Source organism: Streptopelia decaocto (assembly GCF_964273445.1).
Source record: "Streptopelia decaocto genome assembly, chromosome: 1".
Classification (NCBI taxonomy): Eukaryota; Metazoa; Chordata; class Aves; order Columbiformes; family Columbidae; genus Streptopelia; species Streptopelia decaocto.
In genome coordinates, this window is record NC_138663.1 from 64,282,817 (window position 1) to 64,310,262 (window position 27,446).

A 27,446-nucleotide genomic window follows, 5' to 3' on the forward strand; every position below is an offset into this window, starting at 1 on the left:
CAGCGACCCCAAAACCTCCTGTATGGTGTATTCTTGATCTGTGGAGATAGAGCCTGACCAGGAATTCCTCCTAATGCTGTTGGAGGACTGTGTATTTTGGGACTATTAACTCTCTTAACGCCCAATGTATCTATGATAATAGATCACAGAAGAGCAAGACGAGAAAAACATTTTTTGCGTGTATATGAGTCAAAATGTGATGATAATGTAAATTTTTGGGGATCAAGGTTAAGGGTTTCAGGATCTCTTGTATCTGGTGTTGGCACAGCTAAAAGCTTTAAATATTTTAGAAAATTAGGATGCTGGCTAGTTAAGCAAACTAACAGAACTTCAAAGGCTTTAAGTGGACTTTTGTTAGATGTAGATTCAGTAAGACATGCCACATGGCAGAGTAGGGCCGCGATAGATTTTTTGTTATTAGCTCAAGGACATGGGTGTGAACATTTTGATGGGATTTGTTAAATAAATGGAAGTAGAGATCAGCCTTGAAGATATTAAGATTTACCCTTGAGAAGGATGGGAGTAAAGGAGTATCCGGAGAGAGGAGAGATGTACTCGTGAGAGGGAAGGGGATAGAAGAATAACATGGATGATAGAAAAATTAACCAATGAGATGTTAGTGCTGTAACTTGTAACCAATAGTGAAGAGACACATGAATTGGTAAAACTGTATAAAAATGCACTTGTGGCAATAAATGGCATCTACTACTTTCATCCTGGAAGAACTTGGTCTATGTCGTTTCTCCGTCTCAACCACGACAGGCCCAAAACTGAACATGGGATTCAAGGCGGGGCCTCACCAGCACCGAGTACAGTGGCACAAGCACTTCTCTAGTCCTGCTGGACACACTATTCCTGATACAAGCCAGGATGCTGTTGGCCTTTTTGGCCACCTGGGCACACTGCTGGCTCATATTCAGCTGGCTGTCAATCAACACCCCCAGGTCCTTTTCCGCCAGGCAGGTCTCCAGTCACTCTTCCTCAAACCTGTAGCGCTGCCTGGGATCGTTGTGACCCAAGTGCAGGACCCAGCACTTGGCCTTGTTGAACCTCATACAGTATGAAACTCTTACAGTATGAAGCCTGTTACCCTCTGAGGCAAAGTGACTAATGATTAGCTGGTCATATATCCTACATTTACTGACTGCCTTGTGACCTCATAGTGGATAACTCATCCTGTTTACAGTCTACTAAGATAGCAATGGATTAGGTGTGTGAGCACCAAGAAGAAATGCAGCCCCATACACACACACACACACAAAAAAGAGACATAGACGCAATCTTATGCACTGGAAAGGCCAGAGTGAACTTTAAGATTCCTCTCCATCATTTTCTTCATATGAGTCAGTTCCCACTTCTTCGTAGTCTTTCTCCAGGACAGCCAGGTCCTCTCGGGCCTCTGAGAATTCTTCTTCCTCCATGCCCTCCGTCACATACCAGTGCACAAAAGCTCTCTTGGCGTACAGCTGATCAAACTTGTGGTCCAGCCTTGCCCAGGCATCTGCAATGGCCGTGGTGTTGCTCAGCATGCAGACTGCTCGCTGAACTTGGGCTAGATCTCCTCCTGGTGAAACTGTAGGAGGCTGATAGTTGATCCCAACCTGCAAATGTCAATAGAAAATATGGAGGAATAAAAAGAGTTATGAGAAAAGGACAAAATTAAACAATAAATAGGGTAAGGAAATTGTAAAACCATTGGCGGGGGGAGGAAAAGAGGTAGGGAAAAACCAAAATCACATCAGTGTTAAGTCTAATGCCATTCAAGCTATTTTTCTGTGCGCAAGTCAATGCTTTACCCTCACTCAAGGTAAAAAAACAAAGAGGGGAAAACAACCAGAACTGGACTCTAAATGAAGAAAAACTCATACAAATATACTGACGTAGGCATGGGAAAATTTGGGACAAGGAAAAAAATCTCTCTCTGTGGAGATGTAGAAATGTTTCACTTGCCTACAATACAGCACTGATAACTTTGGGGATTTTTTCTTTGGTTGGTTTGTTTTTTAAAATCTCATGAAGGACACTCTCAAGTGTCTCAGTGTCTTCAGAGTATAGACCTTGCATTGATCTTTCTTCCAAAATGCAATTTATTTAAAGTCTTATGGGGTTGACATTCTCCTGTTACTGAAAATAGCAATACTGTATGTGTTCCCATTTATTTAAATATTTCGTAGTCTATGTCAATGTGTTGTCCAAAGGAGAAAAGGCACGTTTTATATACACATACCTTTCTTACGTTTCTTCTTACAAGTGGAAAACATGCAAGATTAGAACTTTAAGTACAAGTTTTCTGCTAGACTGAACTTGTCCTTTAAACATTAAAGAGAAATTCACAACAGCTGTACTCACCTTGAAGCCTGTTGGACACCAGTCAACAAACTGGACAGATCTGTTGGTCTTGATGGCAGTAATTGCTAAGTTGATGTCTTTGGGGACTACGTCACCACGGTAGAGCAAGCAACAGGCCATGTACTTCCCTTGTCTTGGGTCACACTTCACCATCTGGTTGTTGGGCTCAAAGCAGGCGCTGGTGATTTCAGCCACCGAGAGCTGCTCGTGAAATGCTCTGTCAGAGGAGATGATGGGGGCGTAGGTCACTAAGGGGAAGTGGATGCGTGGGTAGGGCACCAGGTTTGTCTGAAACTCTGGCAGATCCACATTGAGGGCACCGTCAAAGCGCAGCGAGGCGGTGATGGAGGAGACAATCTGGCTGATCAGGCGGTTGAGGTTAGTGTAAGTGGGACGCTCGATGTCCAGGTTTTGACAGCAGATATCGTAGATGGCCTCATTATCCACCATGAATGCGCAGTCTGAATGCTCCAGGGTGGTGTGTGTGTTCAGGATGGAATTGTAGGGCTCCACCACAGCGGTGGAGACCTGAGGAGCTGGGTAGATGGCAAACTGCAGTTTGGACTTCTTTCCATAATCCATGGAGAGGCGTTCCATCAGCAAGGAGGTAAAGCCAGAGCCGGTGCCCCCACCAAAGCTGTGGAAGATCAGGAATCCTTGCAGCCCAGAACAGGCATCAGCCTGGAAGCCAACAGGAAAAGTGAAAGAATAAGTGAACATATCTTGAAATTACACCCTCGGACAGAGCGAGCAACACCCACACCCAGTGCACAACACAAAAGTCAGCAGTTTTCCCAGAAAATTCTCATTGTCTCTTTTCCCCTGTAAATGCCAGGCTAGCGTATCAATAGAGCAATATTGATGTTTTTCTCACAATAATAATGCTGTAGCAATATTCAAGGTTTTCCATTTAAGTCTTTCATTCATATGAAAACCAGGTCCTGCATTTTTCTGTTCTGAGCCAATGACAATAGTAAATACAAAACAAGAGCCACTATCCAAAAAAAATAAGTATGTGGTGTTTATTTCCCCTCCCACTCTCCTAAGGTCTTGCTTTCAATGTAATAGTGCATACCATCTTGCGGATACGATCTAACGTCTTGTCAATTTTGTCTTTGCCGATGGTGTAGTGGCCACGTGCAAAATTATTGGCTGCATCTTCCTTTCCACTGATCAGCTGTTCTGGATGGAAAAGCTGCCGGTAGGTGCCAGTCCGCACTTCATCTGAACAAGAGAGAAAAAGCGTAAGCTTGGAAGAGATAATTCACCAAGGCTGGTAGTGTTTGCAAAACAAATGGAGCATGTTATGTTGGCACAAAATGCTATGGAAGATCTGTATGTTGAAAAACAAAGTACAGAGGTAAGGAGTATATTCTGAGATGTTCTGAGTACTGAAAAAAGAAGTGGACTCTGCGCTAAGTGTAAGCTCCTGTGTTATACAAATGAATTCATTCATCACAGGAGGGCTGTGCCATGCTGTGGTAAAATTTCAGCTCTATATACTAATCAGATGAAGATCCATTAGAACCTTCAGGACAACGACTGGAAAAAGAGGAGATTTGCAAGAGCAAAACAGTGGTTTCCCCTGAAAATCTGTCAGGGCACTTCTGTTGTCTGATTCTTCGTGCTTGTCTCTTACATTTGAATGTGGAGGAAAGCATTTTCCATCTGTTAGCAAAGGAAAAACAACATCACAAAAAAAAAAAAGACCAGAAAGGAATTTCTTTAAGAAAGCTAAATTGTACTCATAACTAGCGGAGGTTTAAGCAACAGTGAACTTTTGATTTTATTAATGATTAGTAGAGCACCCATGACAGCATGCAGTCCAGTTTTCATCTTTTCATCGAGAGTAACAGAGCTTTCAGTAATATCTGGTATTAAAAACTTCAAATCTGTCCATTTTGCCTGCATTTTGGGATCATCCCTAATGGACAGGGCATTGTCCTGCTATTCAGCAATCTGAACTTTGGCACCCAGAAGAGTTAATTAATTTCTGTTTTCCAATATTAGTTCTATACTGACCTATTACGGTTTGCTCCAAGTCCACCATAATAGCCCGGGGCACGTATTTTCTAGCACTTGTCTCTCTGAAGAATGTGGCAAAAGAGTCATCAGGGTTGGGTTGGTCGCTGAAAGTGCCGTTTGGCTGAATACCGTGCTCCAGACAGAAGAGTTCCCAACATGCGTTGCCAATTTGAACTCCAGCTTGGCCAATGTGAACAGAGATGCACTCACGCTGGGAGGACGAGACAAGGGAAACAGTGAGACGAAACAGGGAATATCCTCAGTCTCTACAAGCTGATCTTCCTTGAAACCCCAAATCAACCACTGATTACAAAATTTTCCACAAGACTGGGATTACTGGAAAATATTCTGACACTTATCTACAAATAGGAAGAAAAATATTTTGCTGTGCGTAGAAAGAAGCAATAATGACAACAGCTACAGATATGCAGCCATGCCTGCACATGGTGTACAGCACGTGGGATCTACGTGTAAGTGCACATAAGCCCATATAGATAGAAAAACTGTGTATAGGTACACACAATAAAGAACAGTAGGTCCCAGCTAAGGGGTATGAGCCAAGTCCAGTTATCTGGGAGAAGACTGACTTATTGATATCTAGGTAAAGCAAAGGTAACAAAGTATCTTCTGATCTGTTGAACTGCTGTTGAATGTGTGTGGGACAGGTGGAGAACAGGTTTGTAGAAATGAAAGGAACTCGAATTAAAGTGCCTTTAGTACTTTAGTTAATTTCAACCACTGTTTCAGCCCAATCTCTGGGTACTTTTAATTCAATTTAACATGTGAAGAGCTAATTTGGTACTCAAGAGGACTTGGTACTCTTTACATGTTAGATTAAATTAATCTCCTGAGAAATTCTTCTCATACGTAGGCTTCTGTAATCATGGGTGTTCAGTCAATAACCAGTTTCTAAAGTGTTCATTACTGTGTCAAGTACCTAGTTTAGTAACAGAAATCTGAAACACAAAATATAGTATCATATTCTAAAAGAAAAAGCAGCACATCTCCTCCTGCAGATTGCTATGCAGGATCCCAAGTACTGTGAATTTAAAGAGTTGTCTCAAAAACATTCTTGTTGGACATGCTATATTTGAATATGAATCTTTAGGCAGGATTCCCATCCTGTCTTATGGAGTATCCAGGGAAATGTCCACATTTCTTTGTTCTTAGTTTTAATACAATTTAGTAGGAAAAGGCCATTAATAGAGGGTTCAACACACTGTATTCAAAGCACATCCAGAGTAGCTTCTACCCAAAAAGGAAATACAAGTTCCAACCCCAACCTTCTTTGCCTGCATGTGACTTCACTTACAACAAATTTATTAACACAAACGTAGCAGTACATGTTGGACTCCAAATTTGTTTACCAAGAAGCTAATACAATACTTTGTACACTGTGAGCAACATTTGTTGCCCCCAAAATGAAGCAAAAAAAGTCACTTCGGCCTTCCTGCCTTCACTCACATCTTGACCTGACTAGGGGGAAACAGAGGGCCAAACTCCTTGCTCATTATCTCATAAAACAATCTGCTTCTCTTCTTACCATGGTTTCTTCTGTGTGCTTCCTTTCTTGACCGGCAGCAGCAGCTTTGGTTACTGATGTTCCTACTGTTGTCTAAGCAGCCTGGTGCAAGGTGGCTGCTGATCTGCACCTCGCTGGCAGGGGCCCCGCAGCATCACAGCGCAGGCAGGAGAGGTCACAATCCCTCCCAGGCAACCGGCCCATTCCAGCTCCTCACCTGTGACACCAGCAGCCTGCTTGCACCCACCTGCAGGACCCAGCCCTCGAGCCTGTTCTTAAGCAAGTCTTCCCAGTTAACTTTCCAAGCTAAACCTTGGTTTAAAAGGGAAAAAAAAAAAAAAAAAAAAAAAAAAAAGAAGAAAGAAAATTACAATTGGTATTAATAACCAGAATTTTAACACCCACAGAATGTCTTCACGAATGACCAGTTTCCTTCCTTAAAACTCTAACAACTGGTGAATATGCTACTGATAACTCATTTAAAAGATTATTTATGTCTTTCAGAATGTCTTCATTCACACTTTCAAAAGGTGGCGTCATTTTTAAATGGCGCTTCTTCTGACAAAGGCGACTGTAGATGAATGGTGGACATGGAGTTAACTTGCCTAAATTCCACTGATTGAGTTGGGGAACGGGTTGAACTGCAAGAATTCCACTTGACTATTTGATCATCTGTGGACAAGGTACATGGGATTATCTTCTTGTGTCCTGCTACTAAGGCACCAAACCTTGTCTTTCTGCCAGCCATTCCTATCTTTGTGACCTTGGTTCATCTGATGATAGACTGTGGAGGGGTTTTGATAGATAAAGACCTGTTGCTGAATTAGTCAGGCTCAAAGGAATCTCAAGGCCGCTTCGAGAAGCTGAGAACAGAATCTGCTGTGAGAAAGAGGGGTGTTCCTCAATCAGCGGGGTCCTGGCGTGGCGTGAATCATCGGACGTATCATCAGTGAGATTCCAGCGCACGGACAACCCACGATACTCATTTAGCGAATCCATGCTTGGAGCGTGGACGTGTGATTAGAATATAGTTGCATATATAAGGGGGCTTGTTTCTGTAATAAATGGCTTTAGCGTGATTCACATTGAATTGAATTGTTTTGCTGAGTCCTTTATCGCTGCAACAAATGGTGACCCCGACGTGATACTCTGAACGGCGTACCACTAAGATTGGGGAAAAGCCTGGAGCAGCCCAGCCGGAGGCAGATCAGCTGGACTGAGAACCGGGCGGAGGCGTACGGACATTCCGCATTAATTTTGTTGAAGAAATCACCGGAAAAGGTGCGCGGCTGGGAGCAGGAGGAGGGAAAAGTGAAGTTATGGGGCAAAATACTTCCTCGAGGAAGAAGCTATAGTTAAACTCCTCCTGCATATTCTCTCTATGAGAGGATTTAAATAGGAAGAAAGTAACATATGTAGACTATTAATTCGGTATAGAATTAATGGCTACCCGGGAGAAAACGAGAAGGCTTTTAAACGTTAACTTTGGGACGATAAAGGGCAGAAATTATGGAATAAGGTCAGCAATGGAGATGATGAAGAAACTAAATCATTAGCGACTACATGGAAGCTTATAATTTCCACCTTAAAAGACTTTAAGGCTGAGCGAGCTACCGTTGCCAGAATTTTTTCAGCGTTGCAGCCTGATAACAAACCTAAAAATGACTGTGAAGTTTACCTGGATCGTGTCTTTTGACCCCCTCCCCACTCCATCCCCTGTTGTGCCGTCGGCACCCCTGATGATACAGTAGTCTGGGGCGGAGGGAGGAAAATTACCGAGTGGATGGACTCCTATACCATTACCCGACTCTAGAGAGATCAAGAAGTCCAAAGGACTGGAATCAGACAATTTTTCAAAAGAACTGGTGAAAGCTGAGAATGCTAAAGTCGTAAATAAGTGTAATATCAGTCCTTTTACTGATTCGTGTCCGCCTTTACCGCCTTCTACCCCTCTAACTCCTACAAGAGAGCAGAAGGAGTCGCCGGATAAGAACTGGGCAAAAGAACTGTGTGAAAGATCAGATCAGCTATTAGCGAGTGAATCCAACAGTCAGCAATGCGGTCATGCTGATCGTGACGGGAAAGGGGATGCGCTTGGGGGCTCAGGTTATATGAATAATTATGATGCTAGAAAGTATTGCCGAGAATGTGCACTGTTTCAAACCCCCCTGTTACTAATGATTCTCCAGCACCGTTCAAGTCTGTGTTATCTGATGACTCGGAAGAGGATGAGGGTTTGAAGTATTTTTCTTGAAAAGTTAAGTATGCGTACGTGTTGCCCCGAGATCAGATAAGAACCATGAAAAACTCAAGCAAAATTAGACCTATCCAATGTAACAGCTATAGATCATTTAGGACAGAATGATGGGGATTCGTTGAAAGGGGCAGGTATCCCACAACTCCTGGAAGAGACACTAATTGACACACCACAACTACAGATACGATAAGTTTCTGAAATCCTGAGGTAGTCAACAGATCTTGCATATCAAGCTATGAGAGAGGTGCCTGAAACCAACAAAGCAGCCAAATAATTTGCAACTATTAATCAGGGTCCCAATGAGAATTACATGCAATTTATTGACCATCTTCAAGAGGCCATCAGTAAGCAGGTTGAAAACTTAGAAGCTAAGGAAGCATTGGTGTTGAAATTAGCAGTAGAGAATGCTAATGTTTGCTACCAACATGTTATCTGCCAGTTTTACAGAACATATTATGTGTTTCTGTGTATTGCCTCTCTGAAAATCAAGCAGCTTGTCAGGAATGTGAGTTAATTGGTTTACTGGTTGTTGTTAGAATTGTTTCTTTGTGGTATAAGCGCGCCGTAAAACTTTCTCCCCATTTTTCCCAGTCGTGCTGCAAGCAGCCCTGTGTTTTCCACCCCTCCCTCCCTCTTCTCAAGGTTTTTACTTGCAATATGGGGTCAGGAATAATTGTTTTCAGTTGTGTTCCTGAAAAATCAGTATTGGGAGGTATTTTAAAACTTAAGAAAGCACTCGGAATTATAAGGAAGGAAGAATTTGTTAAATATTGAAATCCGTGTTGGCTGCTGTTTAAGTTAAATGATTGGGAAAAGTGTCCGGAGAATAGAATTTTATTGCAATTAATGTTATTTTTAAGGTGAGAAGAGCAGGACAAAATAAATCTCTACAAGAGATCACTAGATCATTACAGACAGTTTTACAGCTGGAACGGTTTGAACGTCAACAAGCTGAGAGAGAGTTAACTGAAAACACACAGGTCACAGTAAACTTGCTGAAGTCTGCAAGATGCTTTCCTCATTAACCTGTTCTCTTTGTGGGTATTGCTTTAAGCATGTTGCAATTTTGGTAGGTCTTTGTTATATGGTACGATAAGTTCACAGTCTGTTGACTCATGAGAATCCATTGACTCAAAATGTGCATTTTGTGATAGTACAGAAGATCATAAGTAATTTAGTTCTTTATTGCGTGAATGTGATGGTAAAATTTTGTGTGTAGTAGCTGTTATTTTTCTTTCTAGCATGCTACCTTTATTCCGGCATTCAGACTTGCGCAACTCTGTGACAGGCTGTGTCTCATCTCGGTGTGGTGGATTTGGCTTTTCCATATGCACACCATGTAAAGAATCCTGGTTGTGGAATAACAGCTGTAGCGCACCAGATGAGACACTAAAAAAACAAAACAAAACAAAACAAAACAAGGCCTTGCCCAGTCCAGCTCGCTGCAGCGGTGGGGGGGCGGGTGCCAATGGGGCTCCAGCGCGCACTGACCTATTTGGTCAGGGAGACCCAGAGGTACCTCCACCTGGCTGAGCAGTAAGCGGCCCAAAGGTGCAATGCAAAAAATTGAGATATTGTCTTAAATTAGTGTAACTGTGATCCATCTGCATATTTGAACTTGGTATATGGTTTTCATATATGAACTCAGTATTTTAGTTTGCATATTCATATTTGGTACCAAAAGAATCTTGTTTGGGGAGACAATTACAAAATGGGAACCGGTTCCACTGCTAAAATTCCACCTTGCCTCCCCTTAGGATGCATCCTTACACATTAGAATAATTGCTTATATTGTTAGAAAAGCATTTAAATTGTTAAAGTGCTATGATAGATGTGAATTTGGAAGAGGTTATATTTAAAAGTTGCTAGAATATTAACTGATTTGGATCTAGGAAAACAGAATAATGGATTTATGTTTATTATACTGGTTTATACTGTTTTTTGACATCTCTAAATTGTAAAAGGTAAACGGAGCTAAGGAATGTAACTATTTCTGAGCTACTTGAAATTGCGTATAAAGTGTATTATGGTTGGAACGAAATGGGAAAACAAAAGAGCAAAATATCCCAGGCCTGTGTGCAGCTCATTGTAACTGAGGAGTTTGCCAGAGCCTCCCACTTCGTACCAGTGATTATACCAGCTGCATGGCCTTGGCTATATCTGAACTGTGGCAAGAAGAGAAAGAAGAAGAAAGGAAAAAAAAAAAAAAAATTGGAAAAAAACTGTTTTCCCACGGCTAAGCAGAGAAAGGGGGGCTTTACTCCCCCCGCTCTGTCTTTTTTTTTTTTTTCCTGAAGTATTGTCATCCATCCTTGTTGTGGCACTGTGTTGCTTCTCAGCTTTGAATCAGGGGTTGTTGGTGTTGTTTATTTTTGCTTCTGTCTTGTTTCCTAGGTTTTGGCACATCTGGGGAAAAAGCTCGTAATTTTACCTCCTTGCTGAAGTCAGTCTTTTCACACTGGTCAGTTTTGAGGGGTCAGAGTGTTCAGTGCTTCTCTGGGTCAGGCTGGTACTAATTTGAGTGTGGAGTGGAGCCAGGTTGGTTTGATGTCAACTTCGAACTGATGTGTTTTCATGCTGGGCTGGACGTCTTGCCATCTCAGATGGGGGCGAGAGGGAAGTTTTATTCCCCCCCGCGCCCCTCCCCCAAGCAATGTTACTGCTAGAGAGCTGTAATACTACATGAAGGAGTCTGAGGGTGAAATTTAAAGGCATCACCAGTGGATCCATAGTTCTAATGAAACTGGAAAATTAAATCAAAAATTTGTTAATAGACTTATTCTGTGGTAACTAGTTGTAAGTGACTTCTTAGTAAATTCACCATGCTAGTTTTTGAGGTCATGAGAGAGAACGAAAGAAAGGCCATTTTTTGAGACCAATGGAATGCCAAATTTGGAACAAAGTTTAAATACATGAATTCTTATAGTTGTTAGAAACTCCTATACCTCTCTTAGGTTGAGATTTGTTAAGTAAATTGTAAGCTCAAATAACGTTTTCTGAGAATTCTGTTTAGTTGCATGGCCTACAAGAAGCTGCTTGGATGGCGCAGATCTGCTTGCTGCAAGTGAGAAATCTCCAAGGAAATTTCAAATGCTGTATTTCCACTAGTATTAACAGCCAATGTTTTGATAAAGCAAATACTACACTGATAGATCTGAAACAGGACTTCGATCTGGTAAGGGAAAACAATATCCAATAAATATGACAGCCAAAATGGAGTTGGAAACTTTGAGGAATAAATTTATGACAACCTTACAGGCTGGCTGCATTCGATTGGACTTGCAGATTTGTCTATTTATAGCTACAACATAGAAACAACCTGTGGCTATTGTGGGACAGTATGATGAGATTGCTAGCAGACTGATACACTGATTGTTACTCTGATCAAGAAAAGCAGGGAATGAATTTAAGTTTCAATAGGCCATGATCCTTTTGTCATATATGTACCATTTGTGAAATTTAATTTTGATTTTTTTATTTGTAATCTACAGCTTTTGGCACGCATAAATGTAAAATGTAAATTACTGCAGAACCTGCAAGTCTTTAACATCAGGTCACAGACCATACGTGTGTCTGGTCTGATCCTACATATTTGCACAGTTTTTGCTGATGGTTCTGGAAAGTCTCATAAAGCTGTAGTGGTTTGGCATGAAGATAACAATTGGCATCATTCTGTAAAAATTATTGAAGGTTCAACTCAATTAGCAGAACTTGCCCCAGCTTTACATTACTTAGAGCTTTTCAAGGAGGAACCTCTAAATTTGATTTGTGATTCTGAGTACGTAGTCAAGGTCCAACGCACGTATCTGATTCTGAACTGTGCTTTTGTTTTGGTTTGGTTTTTTTTTAAAACAAAAAGGGGGGAGAAGTAGGGAAAACACCACAAAACCAATTGTCAAAAGCATTGTATGTGATGAAATACTTTGCAAGTGTGACCCAAAACCATGCTAAATCAGAAAGAACCTACATTAGTTATGGTCAAATCACTAGTCAATGGAAAAGGCCACATCAATTGATAACCTGGGGGAGAGGTTATGCTTGTGTCTTTACAGATCAAGGGCCGCAACGGTTGCTGGCACGAAACGTGAAACCTGTGTTATCTTCCTGACAATGATTGTTGCAGCTGCTGTGTTTTGGATGCCTGCACAGACAAAGACTAACATGTGGATTACTTTAGCCAACATGACTGACCAGGACTCTATATGCCTAACTACGATATCTCCGGAAAACCCGTTCCACACATGCTTGGTTGTCATCCCCCTTGATGACTACAGCAGCATCACACAACTGTTTCAAAATAGTGGTCGGTGCAAAGGCATTGCAACAAACTGTAATAATACTAACATGGCACTTTGGATTAATTGCCTCCCGGAAGCAGATCTTGAACCACAGGAACTGGAATTGCTGGCATCTATGCCCATGGATGCTTATATCCAGCCGGTTTGTGAAAAGTATCAGAACAATATACAAGAACATGAATGGATAAAACTGCAAAATGTTAATGCTATCCTTGGTGACTATAGAAATAAAACTCGATGGTGTAATGCCTCACAGAGGAATCCAAGGGATGTCATTGATAATGTGGGACAGCGACCCCAAAACCTCCTGTATGGTGTATTCTTGATCTGTGGAGATAGAGCCTGACCAGGAATTCCTCCTAATGCTGTTGGAGGACTGTGTATTTTGGGACTACTAACTCTCTTAACGCCCAATGTATCTATGATAATAGATCACAGAAGAGCAAGACGAGAAAAACATTTTTTGCGTGTATATGAGTCAAAATGTGATGATAATGTAAATTTTTGGGGATCAAGGTTAAGGTTTCAGGATCTCTTGTATCTGGTGTTGGCACAGCTAAAAGCTTTAAATATTTTAGAAAATTAGGATGCTGGCTAGTTAAGCAAACTAACAGAACTTCAAAGGCTTTAAGTGGACTTTTGTTAGATGTAGATTCAGTAAGACATGCCACATGGCAGAGTAGGGCCGCGATAGATTTTTTGTTATTAGCTCAAGGACATGGGTGTGAAGATTTTGATGGGATTTGTTAAATAAATTGCTTAGTGGTTGAGGGTTTTTAGGATGGTTGTTATCAGTAGTGAAAACAGGACTGATCGTTTTGATGATTGTTGTGGTTGTGTTACTAATGTTGCCATGCATGATTTCTCTGCTGCAAAGGGCCCTGCAGCGGACAATGAGGGCAGCATTTTTAGCACAAATACAAAAAGGGGGAATTGTGGGAAACTGCAGCGGGTCTGTGGAATCCTTGACAGAAAATATGGGAGTAGAGATCAGCCTTGAAGATATTAAGATTTACCCTTGAGAAGGATGGGAGTAAAGGAGTATCCGGAGAGAGGAGAGATGTACCCGTGAGAGGGAAGGGGATAGAAGAATAACATGGATGATAGAAAAATTAACCAATGAGATGTTAGTGCTGTTACTTGTAACCAATAGTGAAGAGACACATGAATTGGTAAAACTGTGTAAAAATGCACTTGTGGCAATAAATGGCATCTACTACTTTCATCCTGGAAGAACTTGGTCTATGTCGTTTCTCCGTCTCAACCACGACAGGCCCAAAACTGAACATGGGATTCAAGGCGGGGCCTCACCAGCACCGAGTACAGTGGCACAAGCACTTCTCTAGTCCTGCTGGACACACTATTCCTGATACAAGCCAGGGTGCTGTTGGCCTTTTTGGCCACCTGGGCGCACTGCTGGCTCATATTCAGCTGGCTGTCAATCAACACCCCCAGGTCCTTTTCCGCCAGGCAGGTCTCCAGTCACTCTTCCTCAAACCTGTAGCGCTGCCTGGGATCGTTGTGACCCAAGTGCAGGACCCAGCACTTGGCCTTGTTGAACCTCATACAGTATGAAACTCTTACAGTATGAAGCCTGTTACCCTCTGAGGCAAAGTGACTAATGATTAGCTGGTCATATATCCTACATTTACTGACTGCCTTGTGACCTCATAGTGGATAACTCATCCTGTTTACAGTCTACTAAGATAGCAATGGATTAGGTGTGTGAGCACCAAGAAGAAATGCAGCCCCATACACACACACACACACAAAAAAGAGACATAGACGCAATCTTATGCACTGGAAAGGCCAGAGTGAACTTTAAGATTCCTCTCCATCATTTTCTTCATATGAGTCAGTTCCCACTTCTTCGTAGTCTTTCTCCAGGACAGCCAGGTCCTCTCGGGCCTCTGAGAATTCTTCTTCCTCCATGCCCTCCGTCACATACCAGTGCACAAAAGCTCTCTTGGCGTACAGCTGATCAAACTTGTGGTCCAGCCTTGCCCAGGCATCTGCAATGGCCGTGGTGTTGCTCAGCATGCAGACTGCTCGCTGAACTTGGGCTAGATCTCCTCCTGGTGAAACTGTAGGAGGCTGATAGTTGATCCCAACCTGCAAATGTCAATAGAAAACATGGAGGAATAAAAAGAGTTATGAGAAAAGGACAAAATTAAACAATAAATAGGGTAAGGAAATTGTAAAACCATTGGTGGGGGGAGGAAAAGAGGTAGGGAAAAACCAAAATCACATCAGTGTTAAGTCTAATGCCATTCAAGCTATTTTTCTGTGCGCAAGTCAATGCTTTACCCTCACTCAAGGTAAAAAAACAAAGAGGGGAAAACAACCAGAACTGGACTCTAAATGAAGAAAAACTCATACAAATATACTGACGTAGGCATGGGAAAATTTGGGACAAGGAAAAAAATCTCTCTCTGTGGAGATGTAGAAATGTTTCACTTGCCTACAATACAGCACTGATAACTTTGGGGATTTTTTCTTTGGTTGGTTTGTTTTTTAAAATCTCATGAAGGACACTCTCAAGTGTCTCAGTGTCTTCAGAGTATAGACCTTGCATTGATCTTTCTTCCAAAATGCAATTTATTTAAAGTCTTATGGGGTTGACATTCTCCTGTTACTGAAAATAGCAATACTGTATATGTTCCCATTTATTTAAATATTTCGTAGTCTATGTCAATGTGTTGTCCAAAGGAAAAAAGGCACGTTTTATATATACATACCTTTCTTATGTTTCTTCTTACAAGTGGAAAACATGCAAGATTAGAACTTTAGGTACAAGTTTTCTGCTAGACTGAACTTGTCCTTTAAACATTAAAGAGAAATTCACAACAGCTGTACTCACCTTGAAGCCTGTTGGACACCAGTCAACAAACTGGACAGATCTGTTGGTCTTGATGGCAGTAATTGCTAAGTTGATGTCTTTGGGGACTACGTCACCACGGTAGAGCAAGCAACAGGCCATGTACTTCCCTTGTTTTGGGTCACACTTCACCATCTGGTTGTTGGGCTCAAAGCAGGCGCTGGTGATTTCAGCCACCGAGAGCTGCTCGTGAAATGCTCTGTCAGAGGAGATGATGGGGGCGTAGGTCACTAAGGGGAAGTGGATGCGTGGGTAGGGCACCAGGTTTGTCTGAAACTCTGGCAGATCCACATTGAGGGCACCGTCAAAGCGCAGCGAGGCGGTGATGGAGGAGACAATCTGGCTGATCAGGCGGTTGAGGTTAGTGTAAGTGGGACGCTCGATGTCCAGGTTTTGACAGCAGATATCGTAGATGGCCTCATTATCCACCATGAATGCGCAGTCTGAATGCTCCAGGGTGGTGTGTGTGTTCAGGATGGAATTGTAGGGCTCCACCACAGCGGTGGAGACCTGAGGAGCTGGGTAGATGGCAAACTGCAGTTTGGACTTCTTTCCATAATCCATGGAGAGGCGTTCCATCAGCAAGGAGGTAAAGCCAGAGCCGGTGCCCCCACCAAAGCTGTGGAAGATCAGGAATCCTTGCAGCCCAGAACAGGCATCAGCCTGGAAGCCAACAGGAGAAGTGAAAGAATAAGCGAACATATCTTGAAATTACACCCTCGGACAGAGCGAGCAACACCCACACCCAGTGCACAACACAAAAGTCAGCAGTTTTCCCAGAAAATTCTCATTGTCTCTTTTCCCCTGTAAATGCCAGGCTAGTGTATCAATAGAGCAATATTGATGTTTTTCTTACAATAATAATGCTGTAGCAATATTCAAGGTTTTCCATTTAAGTCTTTCATTCATATGAAAACCAGGTCCTGCATTTTTCTGTTCTGAGCCAATGACAATAGTAAATACAAAACAAGAGCCACTATCAAAAAAAATAAGTATGTGGTGTTTATTTCCCCTCCCACTCTCCTAAGGTCTTGCTTTCAATGTAATAGTGCATACCATCTTGCGGATACGATCTAACGTCTTGTCAATTTTGTCTTTGCCGATGGTGTAGTGGCCACGTGCAAAATTATTGGCTGCATCTTCTTTTCCACTGATGAGCTGTTCTGGATGGAAAAGCTGCCGGTAGGTGCCAGTCCGCACTTCATCTGAACAAGAGAGAAAAAGCGTAAGCTTGGAAGAGATAATTCACCAAGGCTGGTAGTGTTTGCAAAACAAATGGAGCATGTTATGTTGGCACAAAATGCTATGGAAGATCTGTATGTTGAAAAACAAAGTACAGAGGTAAGGAGTATATTCTGAGATGTTCTGAGTACTGAAAAAAGAAGTGGACTCTGCGCTAAGTGTAAGCTGCTGTGTTATACAAATGAATTCATTCATCACAGGAGGGCTGTGCCGTGCTGTGGTAAAATTTCAGCTCTATATACTAATCAGATGAAGATCCATTAGAACCTTCAGGACAACGACTGGAAAAAGAGGAGATTTGCAAGAGCAAAACAGTGGTTTCCCCTGAAAATCTGTCAGGGCACTTCTGTTGTCTGATTCTTCGTGCTTGTCTTTTACATTTGAATGTGGAGGAAAGCATTTTCCATCTGTTAGCAAAGGAAAAACAACATCACAAAAAAAAAAAAGACCAGAAAGGAATTTCTTTAAGAAAGCTAAATTGTACTCATAACTAGCGGAGGTTTAAGCAACAGTGAACTTTTGATTTTATTAATGATTAGTAGAGCACCCATGACAGCATGCAGTCCAGTTTTCATCTTTTCATCGAGAGTAACAGAGCTTTCAGTAATATCTGGTATTAAAAACTTCAAATCTGTCCATTTTGCCTGCATTTTGGGATCATCCCTAATGGACAGGGCATTGTCCTGCTATTCAGCAATCTGAACTTTGGCACCCAGAAGAGTTAATTAATTTCTGTTTTCCAATATTAGTTCTATACTGACCTATTACGGTTTGCTCCAAGTCCACCATAATAGCCCGGGGCACGTATTTTCTAGCACTTGTCTCTCTGAAGAATGTGGCAAAAGAGTCATCAGGGTTGGGTTGGTCGCTGAAAGTGCCGTTTGGCTGAATACCGTGCTCCAGACAGAAGAGTTCCCAACACGCGTTGCCAATTTGAACTCCAGCTTGGCCAATGTGAACAGAGATGCACTCACGCTGGGAGGACGAGACAAGGGAAACAGTGAGACGAAACAGGGAATATCCTCAGTCTCTACAAGCTGATCTTCCTTGAAACCCCAAATCAACCACTGATTACAAAATTTTCCACAAGACTGGGATTACTGGAAAATATTCTGACACTTATCTGCAAATAGGAAGAAAAATATTTTGCTGTGCGTAGAGAGAAGCAATAATGACAACAGCTACAGATATGCAGCCATGCCTGCACATGGTGTACAGCACAGGGGATCTACGTGTAAGTGCACATAAGCCCATATAGATAGAAAAACTGTGTATAGGTACACACAATAAAGAACAGTAGGTCCCAGCTAAGGGGTATGAGCCAAGTCCAGTTATCTGGGAGAAGACTGACTTATTGATATCTAGATAAAGCAAAGGTAACAAAGTATCTTCTGATCTGTTGAACTGCTGTTGAATGTGTGTGGGACAGGTGGAGAACAGGTTTGTAGAAATGAAAGGAACTCGAATTAAAGTGCCTTTAGTACTTTAATTAATTTCAACCACTGTTTCAGCCCATTCTCTGGGTACTTTTAACTCAATTTAACATGTGAAGAGCTAACTTGATACTCAAGAGGACTTGGTACTCTTTACATGTTAGATTAAATTAATCTCCTGAGAAATTCTTCTCATACGTAGGCTTCTGTAATCATGGGTGTTCAGTCAATAACCAGTTTCTAAAGTGTTCATTACTGTGTCAAGTACCTAGTCTAGTAATAGAAATCTGAAACACAAAATATAGTATCATATTCTAAAAGAAAAAGCAGCACGTCTCCTCCTGTAGATTGCTATGCAGGATCCCAAGTACTGTGAATTTAAAGAGTTGTCTCAAAAACATTCTTGTTGGACATGCTATATTTGAATATGAATCTTTAGGCAGGATTCCCATCCTGTCTTATGGAGTATCCAGGGAAATGTCCACATTTCTTTGTTCTTAGTTTTAATACAATTTAGTAGGAAAAGGCCATTAATAGAGGGTTCAACACACTGTATTCAAAGCACATCCAGAGTAGCTTCTACCCAAAAAGGAAATACAAGTGCCAACCCCAACCTTCTTTGCCTGCATGTGACTTCACTTACAACAAATTTATTAACACAAACGTAGCAGTACATGTTGGACTCCAAATTTGTTTACCAAGAAGCCAATACAATACTTTGTACACTGTGAGCAACATTTGTTGCCCCCAAAATGAAGCAAAAAAAGTCACTTCGGCCTTCCTGCCTTCACTCACATCTTGACCTGACTAGGGGGAAACAGAGGGCCAAACTCCTTGCTCATTATCTCATAAAACAATCTGCTTCTCTTCTTACCATGGTTTCTTCTGTGTGCTTCCTTTCTTGACCGGCAGCAGCAGCTTTGGTTACTGATGTTCCTACTGTTGTCTAAGCAGCCTGGTGCAAGGTGGCTGCTGATCTGCACCTCGCTGGCAGGGGCCCCGCAGCATCACAGCGCAGGCAGGAGAGGTCACAATCCCTCCCAGGCAACCGGCCCATTCCAGCTCCTCACCTGTGACACCAGCAGCCTGCTTGCACCCACCTGCAGGACCCAGCCCTCGAGCCTGTTCTTAAGCAAGTCTTCCCAGTTAACTTTCCAAACTAAACCTTGGTTTAAAAGGGAAAAAAAAAAAAAAAAAAAAAGAAGAAAGAAAATTACAATTGATATTAATAACCAGAATTTTAACACCCACAGAATGTCTTCACGAATGACCAGTTTCCTTCCTTAAAACTCTAACAACTGGTGAATATGCTACTGATAACTCATTTAAAAGATTATTTCACCCTTTCAGAATGTCTTCATTCACACTTCCAAAAGGTGGCGTCATTTTTAAATGGCGTTTCTTCTGACAAAGGCGACTGTAGATGAATGGTGGACATGGAGTTAACTTGCCTAAATTCCACTGATTGAGTTGGGGAACGGCTTGAACTGCAAGAATTCCACTTGACTATTCGATCATCTGTGGACAAGGTACATGGGATTATCTTCTTGTGTCCTGCTACAAAGGCACCAAACCTTGCCTTTCTGCCAGCCATTCCTATCTTTGTGACCTTGGTTCATCTGATGATAGACAACTGCTTTTCAGCCATTCAGCTGCCTACTATATGGGCCAATACGAATGTTTTGCATCTAGGAAGAAGATGGCAAAGCAAAAAAGAAGAACTAGAATTTGCTCTCTTTCCTGGAGATACTAACAAAAAAGTTCACAAACGCCTGGCACACACACACACATTCTCTCTGACAAGGCTTCAGAGGTAGGATCCCCATGGCTGTCTTTTCCCTCCATGATATAATGAGAGTGCGGAGAAAATACACAGCTAAAGATAAATATCAGGTACTTTATTCTTGGTAGTATTCTGGTCTTGGCCATCCTAAGGTACACAAAGACACACACAAAAAAGAACTGGATCTTTCAGTTAAATTAATTACCACTCCTTGAACTCATATGAAAATGCAGGCTTACACCCTACCAACATCATCAGTTGATTAGATCTCATCAGATTCACGCTGACCAAGTACTCTACTTAATTCAAATATGCCTGTACAATGAGAGCATGTAGTGAAACATTTCCAGAAATTATTTGAAAACTGTAGAGTATCAATACATTAAATGCAAAAGTTTTCATATACTTAATCACAGAACAAATAAGCAACTCTACAAAATCAGTAGTCACTTTATTGTGAAAAATAAATACTGCAGTTTTAGTATTAATTGAAAAAAACCCTAGGGAGAGCTTGTTTCTGCCTTCCTGCCCTCTCATGATGAATTAAATACAATACAAATATATAATCAGTAGTACACAAAAGTGAAGGTTACCGACCTACACTTAAACTTGGATGTTTAAGTCCTGGTAAATGAGTGGCTGTGACATTTAACAGCATTCTAAACAGAATGTATGGCCTGCTCAGACCACTGGTCCCAACTTCCAAAATTGCACCTCCACCATATAACTAAAAAGGTTAATAGAAAACTAGAGAAAAAAAATATTGTTACCTAAATGGTCAATTTGGTGAGAACTTGGCCTGACTTCAGAGTGAAGTTTTCTATTTCACTAACGGGCTCACGAAGTATTTAAAGTGAGGCCTTACAAAGTAAGGGGCCAGTAGACACAACCTAGTCATTTCTTGAAAGAGTTCAACACCAGACAGAGCTCCTGTGTTTTATTCTACCTGGTTTGCCATCAACTGTTGGTTGCAGAGTTGTTAACTGCACCTATAGTTGGATCATGAGAACCATCCAGCAATATAAAGAGCAGCTCTTCCCTATGTGAGCAGATTATGTAAGAAATAACTCTTTAATACGGCAAAGCATTATGTGCTACTTATCCTGCTGTAGAGTCCTAGCAGAGACAAAAAATTTGTGGAGGGATATGGGCTTGTTTTGGTTTTTGTTTTGAGACAACCAGGCAAGGTCATTACTGCATTCATGAATGGCCTGCTGCATTTTATCTGGCACAAATAATAGAATATTTCTCTATTGGGATAATTCAAGAAGAAATAGAACTATTTTTAGCAGTGAAGATGCAGACTGTTTTCAAAATGTCTCGGTAGACAGTAAAGCAACAGATCGCACACAATTTGAAGGCACCACCAGGCTGCTGTTGTGTGAAGAACACAGAAATAGCCACTGCCTCTGTGTGTGGCCACTGCAAGAGACAAAGGCACAACCTGAAGGGGGCTACTGTTGTAAGACACCATACTGGCATCTCTGCTGGCCACTTTTCACAGGTTTGGTGTGTTGGATAGAATTTGCCCACCAAAAAGGCTGCTTTGTTCAACATTTTGTAGTTTCGACTGATGTCAGTCAGCCTGCACCCTTTTGGCACAGACGCTGGGATGGTGGGCTCCTTCTCTTTCATTTGTCCTCTCCAGCATAAAGCAGTTTACTTCAGTGAAAGCAATATCTAATTAGGTCAGTGCTCTCTCCTTTAGAATCTACCCTTTGTCAATTGATGATAGGTGGACAGACAGAGAAGAAGTTAGTGTTCTACCCCAAACCTCCAATTTCTGCCTCAAGAGGTTGGAAATGGGGTCAGTCTGGTGACAGATATTCTGCAAAGACAACAATTTTCTTGCCGCAGATCTGGGGAAGGTTTTGGAATCACAGAGAAGTATATCTTTCTACCTATTAATAAACTTTTGTTCTGAAGATTGAGCATTGATAAATGGCTCCCATATAACCCATGTCTTTAGATGCTGGGAGCAGGGGGGACAATTCTAAACACATGGAGACTTTTTGACATCTACATAAACAAAGCAAGAGGTAGGGAAAGAGTAAAACAATGCAACAACTTCAGTTGTTCAACTAGAATTTTAGAATATAGCTTAAAAAAATAAATCTATATCCTTACCACCACCACATGCTCCTAAAATTACTATGCATCAGGCAAGAACAAAGTGCTGTAATTTGCATTTAAGAAGAGTAGGTGCAGCAAAACAGCCTTTGTGGCCCACCACCTTGGCTTTGTCTTAAATATTATTAAAATCAAGAGTGACTGTGTAAGGAGGCATCAGTCACAAGAGAAACCATGGCCTTCAAAATGCAACAGGCTTCACTTTCTCCAGAGTTTTTCTTCCACGTTTGTCCTAAATCCATTCCCTTTTACAGTCATGCCTCCAAGAACATTATTTCACTTGTTCAGAGAACTGCCAAGCATTTGGCAAGGATGAAACCTTCTTCCATAGTTCATAACTGGCTATACAACCCTCACGCAAGAGTTACATCCAAAGCAAAGTGTTTGAAAAGGAGGATTCTTATTCAGTTGCAGATTATGGAAGGAGTGGCTTTCCCCTGGTGTTGAACAGAACAATGCAATAGAGCCAACCAAAACATCAGGAATACTTGGTGTGGTTTCAAAATTCATATACCACCATTCCCCAGCAGAAGAAACGAAGGTATCACCACACAGGAGTTCACAGGTGGTCATCTCAGTTAGGGCACTGATTTCAGCAATCCTTGAAGAGCTTGATGACATCCTCCAGACAAGCTGACACTTTTACAGCAGCAGAGAAAAACATATCCTGTGACAGTATATACTTAGTTTTGAACTGGACGCCTATGGACGGGAGAAAATACAGCTGCCCAAGCCTGTCGAAAGAGCTGGACCAGTTTGTAAATGAACGGCAGTGATGTCGGAGAAGCTGCAGAACAAAGCAAAAAGCAAAAGAGCCTTTCATTATAAAAGGCAAAACTAAGATACGCTGCACATATTAAGAACGAACTAAACCCAACTAGAGTTAATCGAAACCTAGTTGTCTTCCGTTTGGTTCAGTGCTTGGGCGTTCGCTTGAGGCATCGCTCCCATCCCTTGCAAGCCTTCAGTATTTCATTCACCTCATAGTACCTCAAGTTGACTGAGGTAGAGGCTGAGTCTAGGACAGCTCAGCCTGCCTCGCACAGTCTGTACCTTGTTCGTTGGAAAGAGCTGAGGGTGGAGTAATGGTTTTAAGAAAAGTGCCTTCTGTAGAGCTACATCTTTCTATATGAATTGCAACTAGAAACACTAGAAACAAGCCTGACGGTACATTCCTAGCCATGCAGTTTTTGTGTCTCTCAAAGATAAAACATTTACACAAATTACATCTATTAAAAGAAGCTATTATCTTCTCTGTAACCATAATGGAATTAAAAAAGTTGGAAATCTTAATACCGTACCTGGGTCTAATCTCACCACCACCAGGTAAAGCAGAAAAGTAGCCAAGAGCATCTTTTTGTAAGGAAGTAAATAGAAATGGCTTGACATGGACCTCAGTGCTCTACGTAGCAATGTCAACATCGTCAGGAGCTTTTGGGACAGAGCACCTAGAATACAAAAACAGACAGGCAGTCAGGGCAAAGTAAAGCAAAGCAAAGTAATCGCATAGATACAGACAATAAGAAACTAAGATACTAAGGTAAGATTCTTCTTAGTTTGATAGCGTGAGAGGTGGGTTGTTTGGGTTTTTTTTTATAATAGGGAACCAGTACAATTTTGTAATGCAATTAATTATATTATACCTTTTTCTTAGGCATCTACTTTAGTATAATATGATCTTATACCACAGCAGTGCCAGCTTCTCTCCTGTGAGATAACACCAAGTGATTTACTGTTCTGGAGAAGCAGCAGTACTTGAAGTGCCAAACATGCATTGCTCTATATGGGCTCAACTGTAAGGGGAGACGAAGCAGAGAGTACACAGAGACAACAAAATGTACCCTTAAAGGATCACTATGTAGTTGTAGTTTCCCTTTTGTAACTTTAAAAAAACAAAAAACAAAAAAACATTTATTCTGAAGTGCTTTTGAACCTGGAAAATAATTCTCATCTCTTGACATTGTCTGAGACTAAATACGCTTCGTAATTGTCAGCAAATAGATCACCAAGTCCTCTGTTCCCTTCCATGATACACAATAGGACTTCCTCATGGCTGGTTTGTCATGACAATATTCTTAATACACAGTTTACACTTGCTACCCTTTGTTAGTAAGGGACCAACTAACCTGAAACAATATTATAAAAATGAAGAGGAGCACAAATACCAGAGGGAAAGCTTACCCAAAATAGTTTCTGTTGCAGCCTCTTGCTTCTCTTCAGCAGCCGAGTGCACCTCTTCCCGTTGAGTCCACTGGCATCGGCTTTCACAAATGGTCCCAAGAAACGCTAGTTGCTGCTCACTGTCAAAAGCATCACAGCTGCGTACAAGCTCTTCTGCCCCCTCAAACCGGCCAAGCGGCAGCAACACGTGCAACAAGTGGAGCTCCAGCAATGCACCATACTCTGGGAGGCTCTTGTTGGGCTGGTGTCTCAGCCAGCTACTGCAAACCTCCAGCATCACCTGGGGCTCTCTCACTTTGCTGTATAACAGGATACTAAAATATAAGATAGAAATATTAGAAAACGCTAAATCTTTGTAAAAGTTGAGGTCACTGACAGTTACTACCCGCAGGCAACTATCATCAAGGCATGTATCATGGTCTGCACTTGAAACACAGATTTCTGAGGCAGACAATAGGTGCAGCTACTGCTGTTACTTTCTTGGCATCACTCCTTTTGTACTTTATCATCATAAAGCAATCTGCAGGCTTGCTCCAGCACACACATGTTGAGAACAGGCCTCTTCCTGGTTTCATCCTCACCTACACCGTGCAAAGTGAAAATATCATGCAATATTCAAGTCTGGCCTGCTATTAAACCTAACATGAACCCTGTGACAGCCACAGAGAAAAACTCACCACAGCTCAAGAACTTTTGGAGGCAGATGTTCAGGGACATGGTAATACTGTAGGACCCAAGGCAGAACTTCTCTCCACCGGTTCATCTCAGCCAGCGCCTGAATTCCCACAACACAAAGGGAGCATTTCACTTCTGCAGAACTGGCAATGAAGAGACAACTAAATAAGCACTTCTTACAACCACACTGCCCCTCACATCCCTTCCAGCTGCATCCCAGCCTTGGTACAGTCAGCTCCATCCCAGCCTTAGTACTTTACAGCTCTCTGACAGCCGCTTCCCCTCCTTTCCCTTACCCTCTACCCCTAAACCCCCCAAAAAAGGCACATTCAACCCCCCAAAAAGATGCACAGAGTCTGTATCTCTAGAAGGGCGCTGGGAAGGCTACTAGACTTACCTTGCTGCCTTCAAACAGGCACAGATTCCTTCACACGAAACACGTAAATACAGACAGGCTGTTCTCAGCTAGCAGCCAAAGCCAAGCCAGGTTTTAAACTAGCTTTTTAGCAACAAGCGCTACCCTCCATTAATTTAGATAATAAAGAAAAAAGCTAGAAAAACCATGGCAAGAGCCACTGGTGCTACTGCCATTCACACAGATAATCACAGAATGTTAGGGATTGGAAGGGACCTCGAAAGATCATCTAGTCCAATCCCCCTGCCAGAGCAGGAACACCTAGGTGAGGTCACACAGGAAGGCGTCCAGGCGGGTTTTGAATGTCTCCAGAGAAGGAGACTCCACAACCTCCCTGGGCAGCCTGTTCCAGTGCTCTGGCACCCTCACTGAGAAGAAGTTTCTTCTCAAATTTAAGTGGAACCTCTTGTATTCCAGTTTGAACCCATTACCCCTTGTCCTATCATCAGTTGTCACTGAGAAGAGCCTGGCTCCATCCTCTTGACACTCACCCTTTATTTATTTTTAAACATTAATAAGGTCACCCCTCAGTCTCCTCTCCTCCGAGCTAAAGAGCCCCAGCTCCCTCAGCCTTTCCTCATAGGGAGATGCTCCACTCCCTTCATCACCTTTGTTGCCCTGCGCTGGACTCTCTCCAGCAGTTCCCTGTCCTTCCTGAACTGAAGGGCCCAGAACTGGACACAATATTCCAGATGAGATCTCACCAGGGCAGAGTAGAGGGGAAGGGGAACCTCTCTGGACCTAATATTAATTATACTATAATATTCTTAATTATATTATAATAGTATATTAATATTGTAATATTTGCATTCAAACCTAAGAGGTTCCTAACCCTCCTCAAAAAAACCCAACCACACAACAACAAAAAAAAAAACAACACAAAAGCCTTTCTATTAAAATAAGGTAAAACGACAGGCAGTGCAGACGGGTATGTAGCCAGCCCGACTGTGATGCGACACCGAGCCGCCCCGCAGCGCCGCCCCGTCCCCGCTCCGCAGGCCCGACACCCGCTCGCACCTCTCGGGGCCGGTCCCGGGGCCCAGGCTGTCGCAGCCCGCCTCACACTTCTCCAGGGCGGCGGCGAAGTCCCGGTGCAACACCAGCAGGTCCGCCGCCTCCTCCAGCAGCGAGGCCGCCGTGGCCGAGACCGGGGACCAGGCCAGAGGCTCGCTCCTCATGGCGGCGGCGGGAGGGCTACCGGGAGGGCTACTGCCGCTGCCACCCTCCCCGCGCCCCGCCGCCTGCCGCCCGCCCGGCTCCGGCTCCAGAGCCGCCACCGCCCCCCGCGCCGCCACCGCCCTCCCCGGAGCTCGGCTCCGCTCGGGCAGGCAGCGGCAGCAGCGCGGCCTCCCACGGTTCCGGACGGCCGGGAAGGAACCCCCGCGCCGCCCGGCAGCGGAAGGGCCGCCCCGGCGGACACCTCCCCGCCCGCGGGCCGGCGGGACATGTAGTGCAGCGCTGGCGGGAGGGAGCGGGGATCAGCGGCCGCTCCTCGGCGCGTTGGTTTCTCCGAGTGGGGGCCGCGGCACAGCGAGGATTAGCGGTTAAAAGCGGCGTCTCCGGGGAAAGACATAGACCTGTTGGAGAGGGGCCAGAGGAGCCACAGAAATGATCAGAGGGCTGGGACAGCTCTGCTGTGGGGACAGGCTGAGAGAGTTGGGGTTGTTCAGCCTGGAGAAGACAAGGCTCTGAGGAAGACTTTATTGCAGCCTTTCAGTACTTAAAAGGGGCCTCTAAGAAAGATGGGAACAGACTTTTCAGCAGGGCCTGTTATGATAGAACAACGGGTAATGGTTTTAAACTAAAGGAGGGGAGATTCAGGCCAGACATAAGGAAGAAATTTTTTACAATGAGGATGGTGAAACACTGGCCCAGGTTGCAGATGCCCCGTCCCTGGACACATTCAAGACCAGGCTGGACGGGGCTCTGAGCAACCTGATCTAGTTGAAGATGTCCCTGCTCATTGCAGGGGGTTGGACTAGATGACCCTTGAAGGTCCCTTCCAACCCAAACTGTTATATGGTTCTAAGCTGCAGCCGCAGGGTGTGGGATCATGAGGCTTTCAGCCGTGCCAGGCGGGGATCGGTGCCGGTCCCGGCCAAAACCCGCCTCGGTGTCTCACTGGCGTGGCTGCCCAGGGGAAGCGGCCAAGCCACCGCTCTCCGCCCCGGCTGCCCCCAGCAGCCGGCGGGTCAGAGCCCCGCAGCAGCCGCTGCTGTTCCGCACCCCGGCCGCCGGGCGTCAGCCCAGCCCAGTCG

At 43.1% G+C, this 27,446-nt stretch overlaps 3 protein-coding genes across 3 annotated transcripts; all 3 read right to left on the bottom strand.

The window, feature by feature from the left end:
- Positions 1 to 767: 767 nt before the first annotated feature.
- On the bottom strand, positions 768 to 22,053 carry LOC309453040 (tubulin alpha-2 chain-like). The gene is made up of 6 exons (XM_082076137.1): positions 21,915 to 22,053; positions 5,918 to 6,208; positions 4,372 to 4,585; positions 3,425 to 3,573; positions 2,350 to 3,030; positions 768 to 1,601 (listed from the first exon to the last, which is right to left on the bottom strand). The coding sequence occupies exons 2-6, from the start codon at positions 5,918 to 5,920 to the stop codon at positions 1,311 to 1,313; spliced, it is 1,338 nt and encodes a 445-aa protein (XP_081932263.1). The 5' UTR covers positions 5,921 to 6,208; positions 21,915 to 22,053; the 3' UTR covers positions 768 to 1,310.
- Positions 13,878 to 21,974, bottom strand: LOC309453042 (tubulin alpha-2 chain-like). Its single transcript, XM_082076138.1, has 6 exons — positions 21,915 to 21,974; positions 18,879 to 19,169; positions 17,333 to 17,546; positions 16,386 to 16,534; positions 15,312 to 15,992; positions 13,878 to 14,563 (listed from the first exon to the last, which is right to left on the bottom strand). The coding sequence occupies exons 2-6, from the start codon at positions 18,879 to 18,881 to the stop codon at positions 14,273 to 14,275; spliced, it is 1,338 nt and encodes a 445-aa protein (XP_081932264.1). The 5' UTR covers positions 18,882 to 19,169; positions 21,915 to 21,974; the 3' UTR covers positions 13,878 to 14,272.
- PEX26 (peroxisomal biogenesis factor 26) lies at positions 19,882 to 26,574 on the bottom strand. Its single transcript, XM_082076139.1, has 5 exons — positions 26,206 to 26,574; positions 24,776 to 24,916; positions 24,099 to 24,412; positions 23,219 to 23,365; positions 19,882 to 22,704 (listed from the first exon to the last, which is right to left on the bottom strand). The coding sequence occupies exons 1-5, from the start codon at positions 26,364 to 26,366 to the stop codon at positions 22,601 to 22,603; spliced, it is 867 nt and encodes a 288-aa protein (XP_081932265.1). The 5' UTR covers positions 26,367 to 26,574; the 3' UTR covers positions 19,882 to 22,600.
- Positions 26,575 to 27,446: the final 872 nt, after the last annotated feature.